Raw genomic sequence first — 18,967 nt, forward strand, 5'->3', positions numbered from 1 at the left:
GAAGATCCCCTGGAGAAGGGAATGGCTACCCAGTCCAGTATTCTTGCCTGGATAATTCCATGGGCAGAGGAGACTGGAGGGCTATAGTCCATGGGGTCACAAAATCTGTAAATAGCAGTGTATGGATTCAAACATCTTTCATCATTCCAAAATTAGAGTGGCTTTATTTGAAGTACTTGGATTTGTTTTTCTTTTTATTTTTAGAGGATGAACAATCAATACATTCGTCGAGAAGTCTTCTGCTGTGAAACCTGTCATGAGCTCAAAAGCTTCTGGGAGAAGGAAATTAGCAAACAGACCTGTTACCGGGAACTGGAGGAAGATCGTCAGGGAAGGAGTGCCCTGAGAAAGTATGTGAATTGTTTCTTCACTGTTTTTCAAGGGAGATTTCCCCAGAAATATACCAGATGTGAAGATGGAGAAGCTGAATTATTTTCATTACCCACTGTGCTAATTATGCAAATGTTGGAAGCGATATTGTTAGGTCAGTGCAGCCAGAAATCAAAAGGAGAACAAGGCTTAGAAGGAAGGTTTTTATTATATTCACAGCTTTCAGTGAGAGTATCGCTGCATGCCATGCAGTGCCACAGGGGAAGCACCAGGTTTTGGCCAGGAGACAGAAGATGAAAGCAAGGGGAAAGTCTAAGCCAGAGCGTTTATTGGCATTTCCAAGGAAAAGACAAGTCAAGGCAGAGTAAACAGCTTAGGATTGGCTAGTTTGAATAATGCCCAGGGGTTTTGGGATTTATGGGTGGTCTCTAGTTGTCTGGAGCTTGTCCTGGCCCTGGGATGGTATAGGGCAGAAGAAATATGACTTTATGTATGATAGAGAGATAAGGAGGTGGTAGGGGCCACAGACTCAGGATTGGTTGGCATGCAAAAGAAAGGGCTAGCCTTGGGCAAGGCAGCCTTTCTGTGGCCATTAAGCTTTCTAAGATGTGAAATATCATAAAATATAAAAAATTACAGACATGATTTATTCTTCTACTCATGCCACCATCTATATCAGGATTTCTCAACTTTTTAGCACTACTGACATTTAGGGCCTTATAATTCTTTGTTAGTGGAGTGGCTGTCCTGTGCTTTGTAAGAAGTGTAGCAGTATCCCTCAAAACATTAGATGCTGGTAGGATTCCCATCCCCCATGTGACAACCAAAATTATCTCCCAACACTGCCAAATGTCCCCTGGAGGACAGAGTCGCCCCTGATTGAGAATAAATGATATTTATTTATCACTCACCCTGCCTCTGTTGCAATCCTCAGGACACAAGGTTACACTGAATTTCAGAGTTAGATCAACAGATGTGTAAAAGTGTGAAAGATCCCACCTCTGAGATCCTACATATTAAGATCTACATATTAAGGATGGGGAGGATAATGTGGTCTTCCCTTCACTGGCAGTTGAACTTGTTCTAGCTAAAAGAGTCTGCTGAGAGGGGAACATTTATTTATGTGAGAAGACGTGTCACATGTGTCAACATTGCTCTGACTAAAATGGCCAGCACTTGCCCTCATGTGTGTAGTACCTTGGAGCAGACAAATCAGCTCAACTTTTCAGGGACTGTCTGGGTTCTCCATTACTGAAATGGGAATAGCCCAGCCAAGCTGTCTGTTTGCTAAGATGCTTATTCACAAGTGTGATGGCATCTGTGTTCTGAGGGAGAACGAGGCATGTGCCTCCATGTTTCTGAGTATACTGAGCTAAAAACACATATAATTCACATGTATTGTGTTGTACCAACATTAACTTCTTAAAACCCTTCTTCAGCTCCCAGTACCCAGAGAAATCAAAACAAAATGTCAGAATATTTGTTTATATATTGCTAATGTAACCATACATTTTGAAACTTTGTCCTAGAATAATTATTTTCCAGCGTACACTTGACCAGACCAATGAATAGCATAAACACTTGGGTTCCTATTTCAGCCCCCTGGGTTATGACTTTCCAAAATGCACATATGTAGGTGACAAACAAACATATAACACTAACACTATAAAAAAAATTTTACCCTCCATTTAAAAAAGTGGCAAATTCAAGCCACTGTGCAATCAAGAAATGTTCTAAATGAACGGTAGAAGACAAACATCTAAAAAAAAAAAATCTCACAAATTTTCACCCATGCTAGAGCCAATAATGCCTTCTGTTCCCCAGCTGAGCTAACCAGCAAGACCTTGTACCAAATCTGGGTAGAGTGAAAACAGGCATTTTACCATGGACATGCTTATTAGCACACGCCTATGGTTCACTGATGGGGAGGAATGCAGCCAGAGCTGCAGAAATCCAATTACCCTGGCAACACATGTGAGTTGAAGAGGTCCTGGCGATGAGATCACAAGGCAAAAAGTGGGTGGTCTCAGAACTAGAAATTCTCTTACTCCCTCTGAGTCTGGCTAGAAAGAAGCAACACAGCGGGTGTCAGTCCCCTGGAGAAGTAGAAAACGGGTTTGAAATAACTGTTGAGAGAACAATCTGAGAGAAGTCAAGCGTACTGTGGGAATAATGAACAAATCTCCTAGTGTGCTGGGACAGTCCAGGTGTATGTATATCATTTTGTTAGCATCATGTATTATGTTCCCTTTTATTTTCCAAAGAATCTCAATTTAGATGATAACCTACATGAACATCTAAGTCTAAATAACCAGGCTGAAACTATATTTGAGTAACTGTATAATACTTATATGAAAAAAATAATGTTTTAATGCAATAAGTATGACCTTCAAAATTCTTCTTCAGAATTTAGCTGAACTCACAATGTCAATATACATTGAATCTGGTTGACTTGTGTGACAAGAGGGGTTTATTAGTCCTCACCCCAAGACCATTCACCTTCCTCTGTTTTGATTCCTGCTTATCAGTTATGTCAACTCTGCTGTGATTTGGGGTTCTTCCTATCCAATCATTTCTTCCTTCCCCACCCCACCCCCCAGCCCCTGCTTTATTTTCCATAGGTAATTCCTTCAATTATGCTTCTTGGAGGACCCAAACTGACACATTTATTTGGGCCTAGCAAGCACGTGATAGAAAAACACTAATTATGTGCCCAACTGATCTCTGATTCTTAGGATTCTGGTTTAAGATTCACCACCCCCCTCACCAAATCCTGCTTTCTAGTCAAAACCCATACTAATCAAGCAGAATTTGTATTCCCAGATATTAATTACAACTCCTCCACAAATCAGATGAATCTAGAACAATAAATAGTAAGTATTATTTGGTCTCCATTTGAAAAGGGAGGTCACTATTTCTAGGCTTAAGGGAAAAAAAGTTCTCTTCAAGCTTTAATGTCTGTTTTACTACTCTTCTACTGTATCTGACTCTGTATACCAATTTTTAAGTATTATCTTTTTCATATTGACCTTTCTTACTACAGACTAAAAGGTCCATATACACACTTCCATTCACCAAATTACTGAGAGCACAAAGATAGAGAAGCAGCACAGTAATGAAAGATAGTGACCAGAAAGGGGCAGTTAACAGTATAAATACTCATAAAACAGGATTTAATGGGGATTTAGGTGGATAGTGGCATCTATCATCCATCTGGTAATATACAGTGATATAGCTATTATAAAAAAGTGAATAAATGTGTCATAAACCCCAGATTCCTAAATTCTGTTCCTATAATAAATTAATCATTCCAAATGTGTTCATTTGGGTCCTCCAAGAAGCAGAGGGCAAGATGAAGTTAGATGAGTATGAGATTTATTGGGGGAAGCTCCTGTGAAAGAAAAATGGGAAGCAAGTTATGGTGTGCTGGTAAATATTTAACAACTACTTCTCTGTGGAGTGTATATATATATATATATATACACTCAACATTCAGAAAACTAAGATCATGGCATCTGGTCCCATCACTTCATGGCAAATAGATGGGGAAACAATGGAAACAGTGACAGACTTTATTTTTTGGGGCTCCAAAATCACTGCAGATGGTGACTGCAGACATGAAATTAAAAGACACTCGCTCCTTGGAAGAAAAGTTATGACCAACCTAGACAGCATATTAAAAAGCAGAGACATCACTTTGCCAACAAAGGTCCATCTAGTCAAAGCTTTGGTTTTTCCTAGTAGTCGTGTATGGATATGAGAGTTAGACTATGAAGAAAGGTGAGCACTGAAGAATTGATGCTTTTGAACTGTGGTGTTGGAGAAGATTCTTGAGAGTCCCTTGGACAACAAGGAGATCCAATCAGTCCATCCTAAAGGAAATCAGTCCTGAATATTCATTGGAAGAACTGATGCTGAAGCTGAAACTCCAATACTTTGGCCACCCGATGGGAAGAACTGACTCATTTGAAAAGACCCTGATGCTGGGAATGATTGAAGGCAGGAGGAGAAGGGGACAACAGAGGATGAGATGGTTCGATGGCATCACTGACTCAATGGACATGAGTTTGAGTAAGCTTCAGGAGTTGGTGATGGACAGGGAAGCCTGGCGTGCTGCAGTTATGGGGTCACAAAGAGTTGGACATGACTGAGCGACTGAACTGAACTGATATATATACACATATATGTACATAAGTTTATTATAAATTTTACTGATATAAAGATGTGTAACACAAATCTTTACAAATCATAAGAAAATGTACAATGCTTTTTATTACACATTTCATATAGCCAATGGATTCTCATAGCATCTTTCTATTGGCTTTTGCTAACCTTTGTGTTGATAGTCCACCTGTGATTGCAATTCAGCTATGATTTGATGAAATCAGACAAACAATAAATGCTTAATATTTTCAGCTTTGTGGGTCATATGCTCTTGTGTTGCAACTATCCTATTCTACCACTGTGTGAAAGTAGTCACAGACAGTATGTCAACAAATGGGCAGGGCTATATTCTGATAAAAGTTTGCCAAAAACAGGCAGTTGGCCAGCTGGATCTCTGAGCAACACATTTTCACGCTCGCCACACAAAGGAAAAGTTAAAGCCCCTTTAATTAATGATGAACCTGCATGATACTGGGGCTTCGCAGGTGGCACAGTGGTAAAGAATCTGCTTGCCAATGCAGAAGATGCCGGAGACACAGTTTCAATCCCTGGGTTGGGGAGATCCCTTTGATAAGCAAATGGCAACCCTCTCCAGGGGATCTTCCTGATCCAGAAATTGAACTGGGGTCTCCTGCATTGCAGGTGGATTCTTTACCAACTGGGTTACCAGGGAAGTCCATGTGTAAGGTACGTGCCCACTAGTGGAAAAGCATCAGTTACAAGTTTTATCTCCCCTTTCAAACCGGAAAATTATATCTTTGTGTCATTCATTCTATTTAAAGCTGAAGCAGAATGAGAATGATAACCAATGTCTTTACAGTATTCAATTCTCTCAATATTTCAACTTTCCATCCTTGGTTGCTAATGTGCTTAAGCAACAACTACCACCAAACAACAGACCAACATTCCAAATTCTTTGCATTCTCTCTTGAGCCCATAATTGAGCAGACTTTTAAGTAAGAAGTTTCCTGGAGACAGTTTGGTAACAGATGCCTAGAGCTTTCAAAATATTTATACCCTCAGACTTCCCTGGTGGTCCAATGGTTAAGAATCTCCCTGCCGATGCAGGGGACCATGGGTTCGATCCCTGGCCTGGGAAGATTTCACATGCCTAAGGGCAACTAAAGCCCGTATGCCACAACTACGGAGCCCACAGCCTACAACTATGGAAGCATGCACACCTTAGAGTCCACGCTCTGCAACAAGAGAGACCCCTTCAGTGAGAAGCCCATGCACTGGGACTGAACAGTAGCCCCTCCTAGACACAGCTAGAGAAAGCCTGAGCGCAGCAATGAAGACCCAGTGCAGTCAAAAATAAAAATAAATTTAAAAAAATTACACCTTCTCGTTATTCACCGCTGGGAATCTCTTCAATGAAAGTAGACTAGTATATAGAAAGAGTATTACATATTATCGTATTCATTTTAGGGTTATTTACAAGACTGAAAAGTAAAGCTGAATCCAAGTTTTCTGTATTCTTTATTATATATTCTAATTTATCCATAATAATCATGCACTGCTTTAGCATTGTTATGAGTTGTGCCTCCCACCCTGAAAATTTGTATGTGGAAGTCCTAACCCCCAGTCCTACCTCAGAACATGACTGTATTTGGAGATAGTGCCTTTAGAAAAGATGAGAGTTGAAATGAGACCTTTTATGATAGGTCTCAGTCCAATCTAACTGTTGTCCTGATAAGAAGAGGAGGTTTGATACACAAAGGGACACCAAGAAGGTAAAAACACAGAGAAAAGGATGGATTAAGGAGGCCACCTGCACACAAAGGAAAGAGGCCTTGGGAGAAATCAAACCTGCTGGCACCTCCATCTCAAGCTCCCATCCTCTAAAACTATGAGACAATAAATGTCTGTTGTTTAAGCCAACCAGTCTGTGTTATTTTTTTTATGGCTGCCCTCATAAATGAATAAAAGCATTTATCCAACTTAAGAAACTAACCAAGTATATACCTTGGAAAACCAGTGTCCTCAGTTAGGCTCCTTGACATGCTCTCCAGAGAAAATAGCCATCAACAATTTCTCATATATGTCTCCCCAAAACTTTAGTTTTAATAAGCAAATAAATATGTGTGCTATATTTCTATACAAAATGGGACCTATACAATCTTCACTCTTCTGCAACTTCCTTTTTTAACTTACTCTTGGAAGTTTTTCTATATTAACATTTTCAGTTCTTTAATGTTTTCTACTGTAATGATGTGACAATTTAACCAATCACCTTGAAGGACGTTTAGGTTGTTTTTCATATGGGGACTTTGCAATCAGTGTTGCAATAAGAATACTTATACATACATTTTTCATACACGGATAATATTATGGGATAAGTTCATAGAAATGAAGATGTTATGTCAAGGATGAATGTTTAAAATATTGATAACTATCGCTCTCTTGTCTTGCAAAGAGGTTGTTTTAGTTTAAACTTCCACTCAAGTGTGGGAATGCCAAATTTTACTGTTACTCATACTGTGTGTTGTCAAACTCTTAATCACTTTTAATCTAACAGGTGAAAATGGCATCTCACTGTTTCAAACTGAATTTAATTGAGCATCTTTTATCTGTTTATTTGCCACTCATCCTAATTATGTTGAGCATGTCTTGTGAGTTTATTTGCCACTCATATAACTTCTTTAGAAAAATGGCTGTTCAAATATTTTATCCATTATATTATTTTCTTATTATTGAGTTTGAAATATTATACTTTCTAGAAACAAGTCTCTTATCAGACATGTTACATGCAAATATTGTTAATGGCTTGTCTTTTATTCTCTTCACAGTATCTTTCACAGAGTAAATGTTTTAATTTTGATAAAGTCCCAAATTTTCTCTTCTTTTATGAATCATGCTTTTTTGTGTTGTATATAAGAATTTTTTCCTGGTCCCAAGATCATGAAGATATTATTTTTTGGCTTTTTTGTTGAAGCCTTAGTCTTACTTACCTTCAAGTCTATGATCCATTTTTAGTTAATTTTGCATAAGATGTGGAGTGTGGGTCAAGGGCCATGTTTTTTTTTTAATATGGATGTATAATGTTCCAGTGCCATTTTTTTTTAAAGCTATCCTTCGTGCCAGGTGGCTCAGTGGTAAAGAACTTGCCTGCCAATGCAGGAGGTGTGAGTTGGATCCCTGGGTTGGGAAGATCCCTTGGAGGAGGAAATGACAACCCACTCCAGTATTCTTGCTGGGAAAATCCCATGGACAGAGGAGCCTGGTGGGCCACAGTCCATGGAGTCACAAAGAGGTGGACACGACTGAGCGACTGAGCACTCACACATCCTTCCTCCATTGAGTTGTCTTTGTCCCTGATCAAAAATCAGTTGTCTGTGTTTGTGTGTATTTATATCTATACTCTATTCTGTTCTGTGATCTGTTTGTTCCTTCACTGATGCTACACTGTCTTGATGATGGTAGCTTTATATTAAGTCCCAAAGTCACATAGTCTATATCCTCCAACTTTCTTCTACTTTAAAATTGTTTTGCTAATCAACTTCTTTTGCCTTTCCGTATAAAATTTAGAATCAGCTTGTTGACAGCTACAGAAAAGTCCTGCTGGGATTTTGATTGATATTACACTGAATCCGCATATGGATTTCAGAAGGAGTGAATTTTGGAGAAAATTACACATTCATAGACTGTTCATTACTCTTATTAATTATTTTCTTCATTAATTTGTAAAAGCCATTTGTTTCTCTTAAGAATATTCTTCAGAAGAAAATAAACTTCACCGGACCAGCAGATGCGGAAACAAATGCAATGACCACGAATATTGTTTCTTCTCCTCAGGCTCAGAGAAGAATGGAAGCAGAGACTGGAGAAAAGGCTGAGGATGTTGGACAATCCTGATGGGAAGGAGAAGCAGGCAAGCACTGTGGGCTGAGTGCTTCCTGCCTCATCCCCTTCAAAGATGACAAACCACCAAGGGCACTTTTCTAGGAGAAAAAACTAACACCCAAGTTATGTTGACTTACTAAGCAGGACGCTCTTTATTTGCTCTCCCATTTGTGAAGGGATTTACATGTGAAACCTCCCCTAGTGCTAATGGGACTCTTTATCCGTCTCAATCCTCCCTGTCACAGAGGACAGGATGACCGCCAATGGGATACGAAGCTTGGGGTATCTAATATAAAAATCTCTTGGAATTAGCACTTCCAAGTTTCAAAGATCCACGTAATGTAATTTATTTCCACATTTTCTTCTCATTTTGAAATCTGAATATTTTATTCAGGCTTACCAGGGGCAATTACTGTTTGGAAACCTGGCTTCCCTAAGTATTCTGGAAAAACAGAGTCATTCGATCTTATTTCCTGTCCCCATCGCCTTTTTTAAAATGAAGACAGAAATGCTACTGCTAACAGAAAGAAAGCTAAAGAAAGAAAGAAATCATTCTTATAAAAAGAATAATTTTTAACATTATGGTTTGAAAATGAACTGAACTAAATTATTTTCTCCTCATACAAATTTTTATAAACTTTTAATTAGAAGCATGCAGTGAAAGCAAGAGAATGTTAATAAACTTGGTTGTTGTGTCCTAATGGTGTGTGCCCTGTGTTAACTCCCTCGTGCCTGTCATGGTTAGTTCTCTGACGCTCTAGCAAGTGTCAGCTCCAGCTGCCTTTAGACACATTTTGGAATTTAAAGTCACTTTCACTGAAGCCTCCTCTTGGGCCCAGACATGATCATGGTCACAGATCAGGAGGGATTCTGTCAGTCACAGGAACTAGGGCTCCTCCACTCCTCTACCCAGGGATGCCTCACTGTGGACAGGAGCAGAGTGAGAAGCCCCAGCCAGCCAAAGAGCCCAAATGGCCAGAGGGACCCAGAGAATGACACACACAGTATTGGGGAGAGTATCACAGCACTCATAGATGCTCACAGATGCTATGTGGTGGCATAAACTTCTTCCACTGTAAAACTAAAAGAGATCCTTATGGCTGAGGGGGTCACGGGGTGGCAAGAGGGCTAGAGAGGTGACTCCACAATCCCTCAGTTATGAGATACAGAGTACAATGCTCAAATCTTTGCTATAGGCTCTTATCCAATTCAGATACAACTAAGTGAAGTGAAAGTTGCTCAGTTGTGTCTCACTCTTTGCAGCCCCATGGACTATACAGTCCATGGAATTCTCTAGGCCAGAATACTAGAGTGGGTCGCCTTTCTCTTCTCAAGGGGATCTTTCCAACCCAGGGATCGAACCCAGGTCTCCCGCATTGCAGGCGGATTCTTTACCAGCTGAGCCACAAGGGAAGCCCAAGAATACTGGAATGGGTAGCCTATCCCTTCTCCAGTGGATCTTCCCAACCCAGAATCTCTCACATTGCAGGCAGATTCTCTACCAACCAAGCTATCAAGGAAGCCCAGATACAACTAATAAGTAGTGAATTACAGCTGGGAAAAACTGAGCAAAGTTTGGGGAAAGAGGCTAATAATAAAATGGAAATTTAGTAAGGACAGAGAACCATGGGAATAAACATCAGAATACCTAACCACATCGGAGGGTCAGAGAAAGCCCCTTGAGACACTGATGTTTAAGCTGAGGCCTATAAAAATGAGTAAGAGTCATGCAGAAGAAAAGAAACAGCATGAAATAAGAACTAAAGAGGAGCAGCAGGACTGCAGGGTAGAGGAGAGGGTCCTGGGAAGTGATGGACCCGGAAATAAGTGTCTGTGACACAGAATGAAGAGGGCAACTATTTCACAGGAGGGTGGAGATGTGAGCAGGGATCCCTGGAGCCCAAGCTAAAGATTCCGTATTGATCCACAGGGAATTAGGAAGCCCTTGACAGGTAGTGAAATGAACAGATTAGATTTGTATTTTTAATTTTTTCAAATTTTGTGTATACATATATATGTGTATATAATTTTATAGAAGTGCATAAATATACATGCTGATATGATTTTATTACTGTTTTTATTAATTTTTATTAATCTTGTTTTACTGTCTTGGCTTGCTCCCTCCCTTTTTTCTGCACTCTCTACCATCAGCAACACTTGTACTGCTTTTCCCATATTAATTACCCAATATGAGGCTTCCTGTAGTTTTTCCTGTATTCACATAGCCATGTACAAACACACACACTCACATACACAACAAACACACACTCACACACACTCTACATGTACAGGACTTTGTGTGAATATATTTGTGTGGTAACAATTTACAAAATAAGATGATATCAGATTTTTCTGCATCTTGATTTCCTTACTCAACTGTTCCTGATATATCAAAATATATTTTAATACATATTTAATATTAAATACATTTTTTAATGGGATCATATTATGGTGCATATGCACCATAATAAAGTCAACAGTTGCTTTAGAGATGGAACAGTCATGCTACATCCAGGTTTTTGCCATTTGAACAATGCAGCAGTAAATACAGTTCCTTTATTCTAGTGGTTTTGAACTGGAAAGTAAGTTGATTTTGAGGAATAGGAAATTAAAGCAAACATTACTGCAGTTTCTACTTTAAAAATGTTACTAGAACATATCCCAAAAAGGCTGGTGAAACTCCCCTGTGAACCAGCAGTCTATAAGAGTACCCTCCTTCTAAATTGCTGCCAGTAATATGTATCATAGCTGTTTTTAATTTTTTTCTAATCTGAGAAGTGTTGAGTGACATCATGTTGCTTCCTTGACCATTAGTGGTTGAGGATTTCTTTCCATTTGTTTATTGGTTTAATTTCCTCATCAGTTCAGTTCAGTTCAGTCGCTCAATCGTGTCCGACTCTGCAACCCTATGAACTGCAGCACGCCAGGCCTCCTTGTCCATCACCAACTCCCAGAGTTCACCCAAACCCATGTCCATTGAGTCCATGATACCATCCAAGCATCTCATCCTTCTCTCATCCACTTCTCCTTCTGCCCTCAATCTTTCCCAGTATCAGGGTCTTTTCAAACGAGTCAGTTCTTCACATCAGGTGGCCAAAGCTTCAGCTTCAACGTTAGTTTCAGCTTCAACACCAGTCCTACCAATGAACACCCAGGACTGATCTCCTTTAGGATGGACTGGTTGGATCTCCTTGCAGTCCAAGGGACTCTCAAGAGTCTTCTCCAACACCACAGTTCAAAAGCATCAATTCTTCGGCGCTCAACTTTCTTTATAGTCCAACTCTCACCTCCATACATGACTACTGGAAAAACCATAGCCTTGACTAGACGGACCTTTGTTGGCAAAGTAATGTCTCTGCTTTTGAATACGCTATCTAGGTTGGTCATAACTTTCCTTCCAAGGAGTAAGCGCCTTTTAATTTCATAGCTGCAATCACCATCTGCAGTGATTTTGGAGCCCAAAAAAATAAAGTCTGACACTGTTTCCACTGTTTCCCCATCTATTTCCCATGAAGTGATGGGACCAGATGCCATGATCTTCATTTTCTGAATGTTGAGCTTTAAGCCAACTTTTCACTCTCCTGTTTCACTTTCATCAAGAGGCTCTTTAGTTCTTCTTCACTTTCTGCCATAAGGGTGGTGTCATCTGCATATCTGAGATTATTAATATTTCTCCCAGCAATCTTGATTCCAGCTTGTGCTTCTTCCAGCCCAGCATTTCTCATGATGTACTCTGTTCCTCATCAGGAAGAGAAAAAAAGAGTTCAGTACGTGTAGATAGACACATAGGTAAACTCAAAGAGAGAGTCATGCCCTTGTGATAGTCTGTCATTTATACGAGTCATTTCTTCCAGGTTTCCTTTGGCTGGTCATTCTGCAGACTGGTTCTGAGTCTGCATTTGATATATCTCAGGATCCTCCTATGTGTGCACTCACATCCTCAGCCAGGACGGATTCCAGGGAAGAGGACTATGGGTAGCTTGGCATCGCTCCCCTTTTTACTTCCAAGGAGTTTTCTAGTCAGAAGATCTCCCTGACTTTGAGAATGAGAAATACATGGACTCTTATCTCTTATCTTGGCAGGCCCAGCCTCCTCTCTAGATTTGTCCTGCTATTGATATTTTGGAGTTCCTGTCCACAGGGAATGAACTCCAATTGCTCACACTGGGGGGTGCATCTACCTTCTGCCTCAGTCAGAATCATCTAGAAAACTTTTATTAAAGTTTATGGATCCCTGGACTCCACCCCCAGAGATTCTAATTCTGTTGGTCTAGTATGGCGCTCAGGAATTATTGCATTTTCATTTGAGCTACCCAGGAGATTCTGATGCTTAGCCAGACTTGGGAATGGCTTCTCCTGAGGGGACAGGATTGAATGGAGAAAGACAAACAAAACTGAATCAGTCACCAAGGTGTACACTAGATCTCTAAAACTTAGTCATCCTGAACAACTGAAACGTTGTACCATCTTTCCATTTCCTCCAGGCTCCAGCCCCTGGCAACCACTGTGGTTAATAACAGTGTATTGTGTATCTGAAATTTGCTAAAAGAGTAGATTTTAAGTGTTAGCAGCATACATACACATACAAAATAAGGTAACTAAGTGAGATGATGGAAATGTTAATTAGCTTGGCTGTGGTAATCATTTCACAAAATATATATGTATCAAATCATTATGTTGTATATCTTTAATATATATAATTTGTCAATTTTATTTCAGGAAAGAGGGATGGAAACTGAGTCAGCATGGTAAGGCCATAGGAAAGGCATAAGGATCCAGCTTGAAAGAGGCATGGAGGTCTCATAGAGAGGTCAAGATCAGGCCTTCAAGGATGGGGAACAGCATTCCTGAGGAATGAGCTGATATTTTAGCTGGAGAGATGCATTGGGGTTAAATGAGGAGGCCCTTAAAACGCTGGCTAAGGAGCTGATGAGTCTCCAAAGTTGATGAGTCTCCAATGGCAATGGAGACTCATCAAAGGTTTTTGAGCAGGGCAGTAACTTGCTAAGAACTTGTCTTAGTGACTGATAAAACAATCCTGGCAATGGTGTGGAAAATGCACTCTACAGATGCTAGGGATTGTCTTTATTAAAACTATGTTTATCCAAATAATTTAATTTGGAAAATGTACCCTTTATGAGATCTTCATTTCATTCAAGGTGAGTGAAAGTACAAATAAGAATGTGGTCTTAAGTGATGAACTATAGAGACCAAAACATGACTAATTTCCCTTAGGCTTTGACTTAAACACCTTTAAACATACAGCTTTTTATTTCAAAATTAATTAGCACATTTCCTTTTATTACCCTGTGTCATGTGATGTGTTATGTGGAAACATAAACTGAAAATGGTAAAATCTTGAATTGCACCAGATTAGAGATGAACACCACTCAAAAGGCTTTACTGAATTTAAACCACAGCTCAATTTATGATTGATAAGTAGCTATAAAAGGTCTTTTTGTCTTTGGACAAACAATCCAGTATCAGTGACAGAAGAAATGAAAGCAGAAGTTCTCTCTTTTCACAAAGCAATTAAGTGGTAAAATTGTGAAGAGCTGTCAACATCCAGATCAGTGCTGAAGCCCTCAGACTGACTTTTTTGGGGCAGACTAGCTGAAATACATGTCCAGCCAGTAGACAACATGGAACTTATAGGCTTTGCTACTGGAGACACGGTGGATGGGAATGGAGTGGGGAGTGGACACTGCTTAAAAAGATTTACTGTCCTACACATTCAGATAAGATGAGCCCAGTGACCTTTGGATAAATCAAAGGATTGTTTGTAACACTGGGCCACCTCCCCACAAAACACCATGAGCACTGAGGCACAGTTGAAGTGCAGGTGAGAAGCAAAGCCTTCCCCAAAGGAAGACCATGACAGAACAGGGTACACTGGTGTGACAGGAGAGGGTACATTACGAATGAGGCCAATATTTTAAACTTTGTTTATTTGGGATTGATACTAAAATATGTTACAGTTCCTCCCACATGGAACATTCTCTTGTCTTCAGATACTTCCTCGATGCCCAGGGTGTCACTCCAGTGCAATAAATACAGGCTGGCTCCTTAAAAGTCCATCCGTCCTCAGGGAGGTGGTACCACTCAACTGGCAATGAGTCTTTTCTCACAACCAGTATCTCCTGCTATGTGATAGACAAATGATGGTAAAAGGCTTTTAAAAATGATTAATAGGTGTGTATAAGTATTTATGTGCATGTGTACCTGCTCAGTCACTCAGTTCAGTCATTCAGTCACGTCTGGCTCTTTGTGATCCCATGGACTGTCACCTGCCAGGTTCCTCTGTCCATGGAATTTTCTAGTCAAGAATGCTGAAGTCAGTTGTCATTTCCTACTCAAGGAGATCTTCCCAACCCAGGGTTCGAACCCACACTTCCTGCATTGGCAGGAGGGTTCTTTACCACTGAGCCACCTGAGAGGAAGGATAGTTTTTTTCTTTTTTAAAAAATAAATGGTGCTGGTACATCTCCTGCATCTTTAGATTTTTTTTTTAACCACTGAGCCACATGGGAAGCCCATAAGTATTTGTATATATTGGTAAAAAAAAAAAAAAAACTGGGTGAGATTTATAAACGTTTATATATATTTATTTAAGTAAAAGAAAGTGAACACATTTTTTTTAAAATATTAAACAAATAACAAGACAGATGGTACACAGATATGTTAGAACAGTGTCTATGATGTTGGAACAGTGGAGGTTTGGGACCCTTCCCCAGTTTAAAACCAGAACAGGAGATCTCTATTGTTCTGATCTGATCCGTGTCTATGAAAAGTCCCGGTCACTACAGAGCTCTAAATAGGTGTTGGCAGGGGTACATTTATTTCAGTGTACAGCTGATTCTTGAACAACACAGGTTTGAACTGTACAGACCCACTTATACTCAGATTTTTTTCAATAAATGTGTATTGTAGCACTACATGACCTGCAGTTGGTTGAATCCCTACGTGCATAACCACATAACCACAGAGGGCCAACTGTAAAGTTATATGTGGACTTTCAACCGCAGGGAGTCTGGACCATATCCCCAATATTATTCAAATGTCAACTGTATTAAAAATTAAAATAGTAGCTTATACCCATGGTTAAGATAAAAGTTCACAGTATACTGAGGAATGTTCCCTCACAGAGCTTTTCCTCAGAAGCTCCCACAGCACAGGAAGGTGAGTGAGCTGTGAGAGCAGGGAAAGCCCAATCCTGGATACTGATCAAAAGTCCTCCAAAGATCAGCATTTTATTTTTTTTTGTTTGTTTGTTTATTAAATATTTAAAAAAAAATCACATGCTCCCCATCCTGAACCCTCCTCCCTCCCAACCTCCCCATACCATCCCCCTGGGCCTTCCCAGCGCACCAGCCCCAAGCATCCAGCATCGTGCACTGAACCTGGACTGGCATCTCGTTTCATACATGACATTTCACATGTTTCAATGACATTCTCCCAAATCTTCCCACCCTCTCCCACAGAGTCCATAAGACTGTTCTATACATCAGTGTCTCTTTTGCTGTCTCGTACACAGGGTTATCGTTACCATCTTTCTAAATTCCATATACATGCGTTAGTATACTGTATTTATGTTTTTCCTTCTGGCTTACTTCACTCTGTATAATAGTCTCCAGTTTCATCCACCTCATTAGAACTGATTCAAATGTATTCTTTTTAATGGCTGAGTAATACTCCATTGTGTATATGTACCACAGCTTTCTTATCCATTCATGTGCTGATGGACATCTAGGTTGCTTCCATGTCCTGGCTATTATAAACAGTGCTGCGATGAACATTGGGGTACACGTGTCTCTTTCCCTTCTGGTTTCCTCAGTGTGTATGCCCAGCAGTGGGATTGCTGGATCATAAGGCAGTTCTATTTCCAGTTTTTAAGGAATCTCCACACTGTTCTCCATAGTGGCTGTACTAATTTGCATTCCCACCAACAGTGTAAGAGGGTTCCCTTTCTCCACACCCTCTCCAGCATTTATTATTTGTAGACTTTTGGATCGCAGCCATTCTGACTGGTGTGAAATGGTACCTCATAGTGGTTTTGATTTGCATTTCTCTGATAAAGAGTGATGTTGAACATCTTTTCAAGTGTTTGTTAGCCATCTGTATGTCTTCTTTGGAGAAATGTCTATTTAGATCTTTGGCCCATTTTTTGATTGGGTCATTTATTTTTCTGGAGTTGAGCTGTAGGAGTTGCTTGTATATTTTTGAGATTAGTTGTTTGTCGGTTGCTTCATTTGCTATTATTTTCTCCCATTCTGAAGGCTGTCTTTTCACCTTGCTAATAGTTTCCTTTGATGTGCAGAAGCTTTTAAGTTTAATTAGGTCCCATTTGTTTATTTTTGCTTTTATTTCCAATATTCTGGGAGGTGGGTCATAGAGGATCCTGCTGTGATGTATGTCAGAGAGTGTTTTGCCTATGTTCTCCTCTAGGAGTTTTATAGTTTCTGGTCTTATGTTGAGATCTTTAATCCATTTTGAGTTTATTTTTGTATATGGTGTTAGAAAGTGTTCTAGTTTCATTCTTTTACAAGTGGTTGACCAGATTTCCCAGCACCACTTGTTAAAGAGATTGTCTTTAATCCACTGTATATTCTTGCCTCCTTTGTCAAAGATAAGGTGTCCATATGTGCGTGGATTTATCTCTGGGCTTTCTATTTTGTTCCATTGATCTATATTTCTGTCTTTGTGCCAGTACCATACTGTCTTGATAACTGTGGCTTTGTAGTAGAGCCTGAAGTCAGGTAGGTTGATTCCTCCAGTTCCATTTTTCTTTCTCAAGATCGCTTTGGCTATTTGAGGTTTTTGTATTTCCATACAAATTGTGAAATTATTTGTTCTAGCTCTGTGAAGAATACCGTTGGTAGCTTGATAGGGATTGCATTGAATCTATAAATTGCTTTGGGTAGTATACTGATTTTCACTATATTGATTCTTCCAATCCATGAACATGGTATATTTCTCCATCTATTAGTGTCCTCTTTGATTTCTTTCACCAGTGTTTTATAGTTTTCTATATATAGGTCTTTAGTTTCTTTAGGTAGATATATTCCTAAGTATTTTATTCTCTTCGTTGCAATGGTGAATGGAATTGTTTCCTTAATTTCTCTTTCTGTTTTCTCATTATTAGTGTATAGGAATGCAAGGGATTTCTGTGTGTTGATTTTATATCCTGCAACTTTACTATAATCATTGATTAGTTCTAGTAATTTTCTGGTGGAGTCTTTAGGGTTTTCTATGTAGAGGATCATGTCATCTGCAAATAGTGAGAGTTTTACTTCTTCTTTTCCAATTTGGATTCCTTTTATTTCTTTTTCTGCTCTGATTGCTGTAGCCAAAACTTCCAAAACTATGTTGAATAGTAATGGTGAAAGTGGGCACCCTTGTCTTGTTCCTGACTTTAGAGGAAATGCTTTCAATTTTTCACCATTGAGGATAATGTTTGCTGTGGGTTTGTCATATATAGCTTTTATTATATTGAGGTATGTTCCTTCTATTCCTGCTTTCTGGAGAGTTTTTATCATAAATGGGTGTTGAATTTTGTCAAAGGCTTTCTCTGCATCTATTGAGATAATCATATGGTTTTTGTTTTTCAATTTGTTAATGTGGTGTATTACATTGATTGATTTGTGGATATTGAAGAATCCTTGCATCCCTGGGATAAAGCCCACTTGGTCATGGTGTATGATCTTTTAATGTGTTGTTGAATTCTGATTGCTAGAATTTTGTTTAGGATTTTTGCATCTATGTTCATCAGTGATATTGGCCTATAGTTTTTTTTTTTTTGTGGCATCTTTGTCAGGTTTTGGTATTAGGGTGATGGTGGCCTCATAGAATGAGTTTGGAAGTTTACCTTCCTCTGCAATTTTCTGGAAGAGTTTGAGCAGGATAGGTGTTAGCTCTTCTCTAAATTTTTGGTAGAATTCAGCTGTGAAGCCGTCTGGACCTGGGCTTTTGTTTGCTGGAAGATTTTTGATTACAGTTTCAATTTCCATGCTTGTGATGGGTCTGTTAAGGTTTTCTATTTCTTCCTGGTCGAGTTTTGGAAAGTTGTACTTTTCTAAGAATTTGTCCATTTCTTCCTCGTTGTCCATTTTATTGGCATATAATTGTTGATAATAGTCTCTTATGATCCTTTGTATTTCTATATTGTCTGTTGTGATCTCTCCACTGTCATTTCTAATTTTATTGATTTGATTTTTCTCCTTTGTTTCTTGATGAGTCTGGCTAATGGTTTGTCAATTTTATTTATCCTTTCAAAGAACCAGCTTTTGGCTTTGTTGATTTTTGCTATGGTCTCTTTTGTTTCTTTTGCATTTATTTCTGCTCTAATTTTTAAGATTTCTTTCCTTCTACTAACCCTGGGGTTCTTCATTTCTTCCTTTTCTAGTTGTTTGAGGTGTAGAGTTAGGTTATTTATTTGACTTTTTCTTGTTTCTTGAGGTGTGCCTGTATTGCTATGAACTTTCCCCTTAGGACTGCTTTTACTGTGTCCCACAGGTTTTGGGTTGTTGTGTTTTCATTTTCATTCGTTTCTATGCAAATTTTGATTTCTTTTTGATTTCTTCTGTGATTTGTTGGTTATTTAGCAGCGTGTTGTTCATCCTCCATATGTTGG

At 39.2% G+C, this 18,967-nt stretch overlaps 1 protein-coding gene across 1 annotated transcript; it reads left to right on the top strand.

The window, feature by feature from the left end:
• Positions 1-207: 207 nt before the first annotated feature.
• On the top strand, positions 208-8,383 carry FAM240B (family with sequence similarity 240 member B). The gene is made up of 2 exons (XM_070376085.1): positions 208-350; positions 8,290-8,383. The coding sequence occupies exons 1-2, from the start codon at positions 208-210 to the stop codon at positions 8,381-8,383; spliced, it is 237 nt and encodes a 78-aa protein (XP_070232186.1).
• Positions 8,384-18,967: the final 10,584 nt, after the last annotated feature.

Source organism: Bos mutus, chromosome 8, assembly GCF_027580195.1.
Source record: "Bos mutus isolate GX-2022 chromosome 8, NWIPB_WYAK_1.1, whole genome shotgun sequence".
In the NCBI taxonomy this organism is placed as follows: domain Eukaryota; kingdom Metazoa; phylum Chordata; class Mammalia; order Artiodactyla; family Bovidae; genus Bos; species Bos mutus.

What these genes read in the sequence shown, in the direction of transcription:
- FAM240B (XM_070376085.1), top strand. Translation starts at nt 208, where the DNA reads ATGAACAATCAATACATTCGTCGAGAAGTCTTCTGCTGTGAAACCTGT. An exon ending in GGAAGGAGTGCCCTGAGAAA is followed by an intron (nt 351 to 8,289) that starts GTATGTGAATTG and finishes TCTTCTCCTCAG; the next exon opens with GCTCAGAGAAGAATGGAAGC.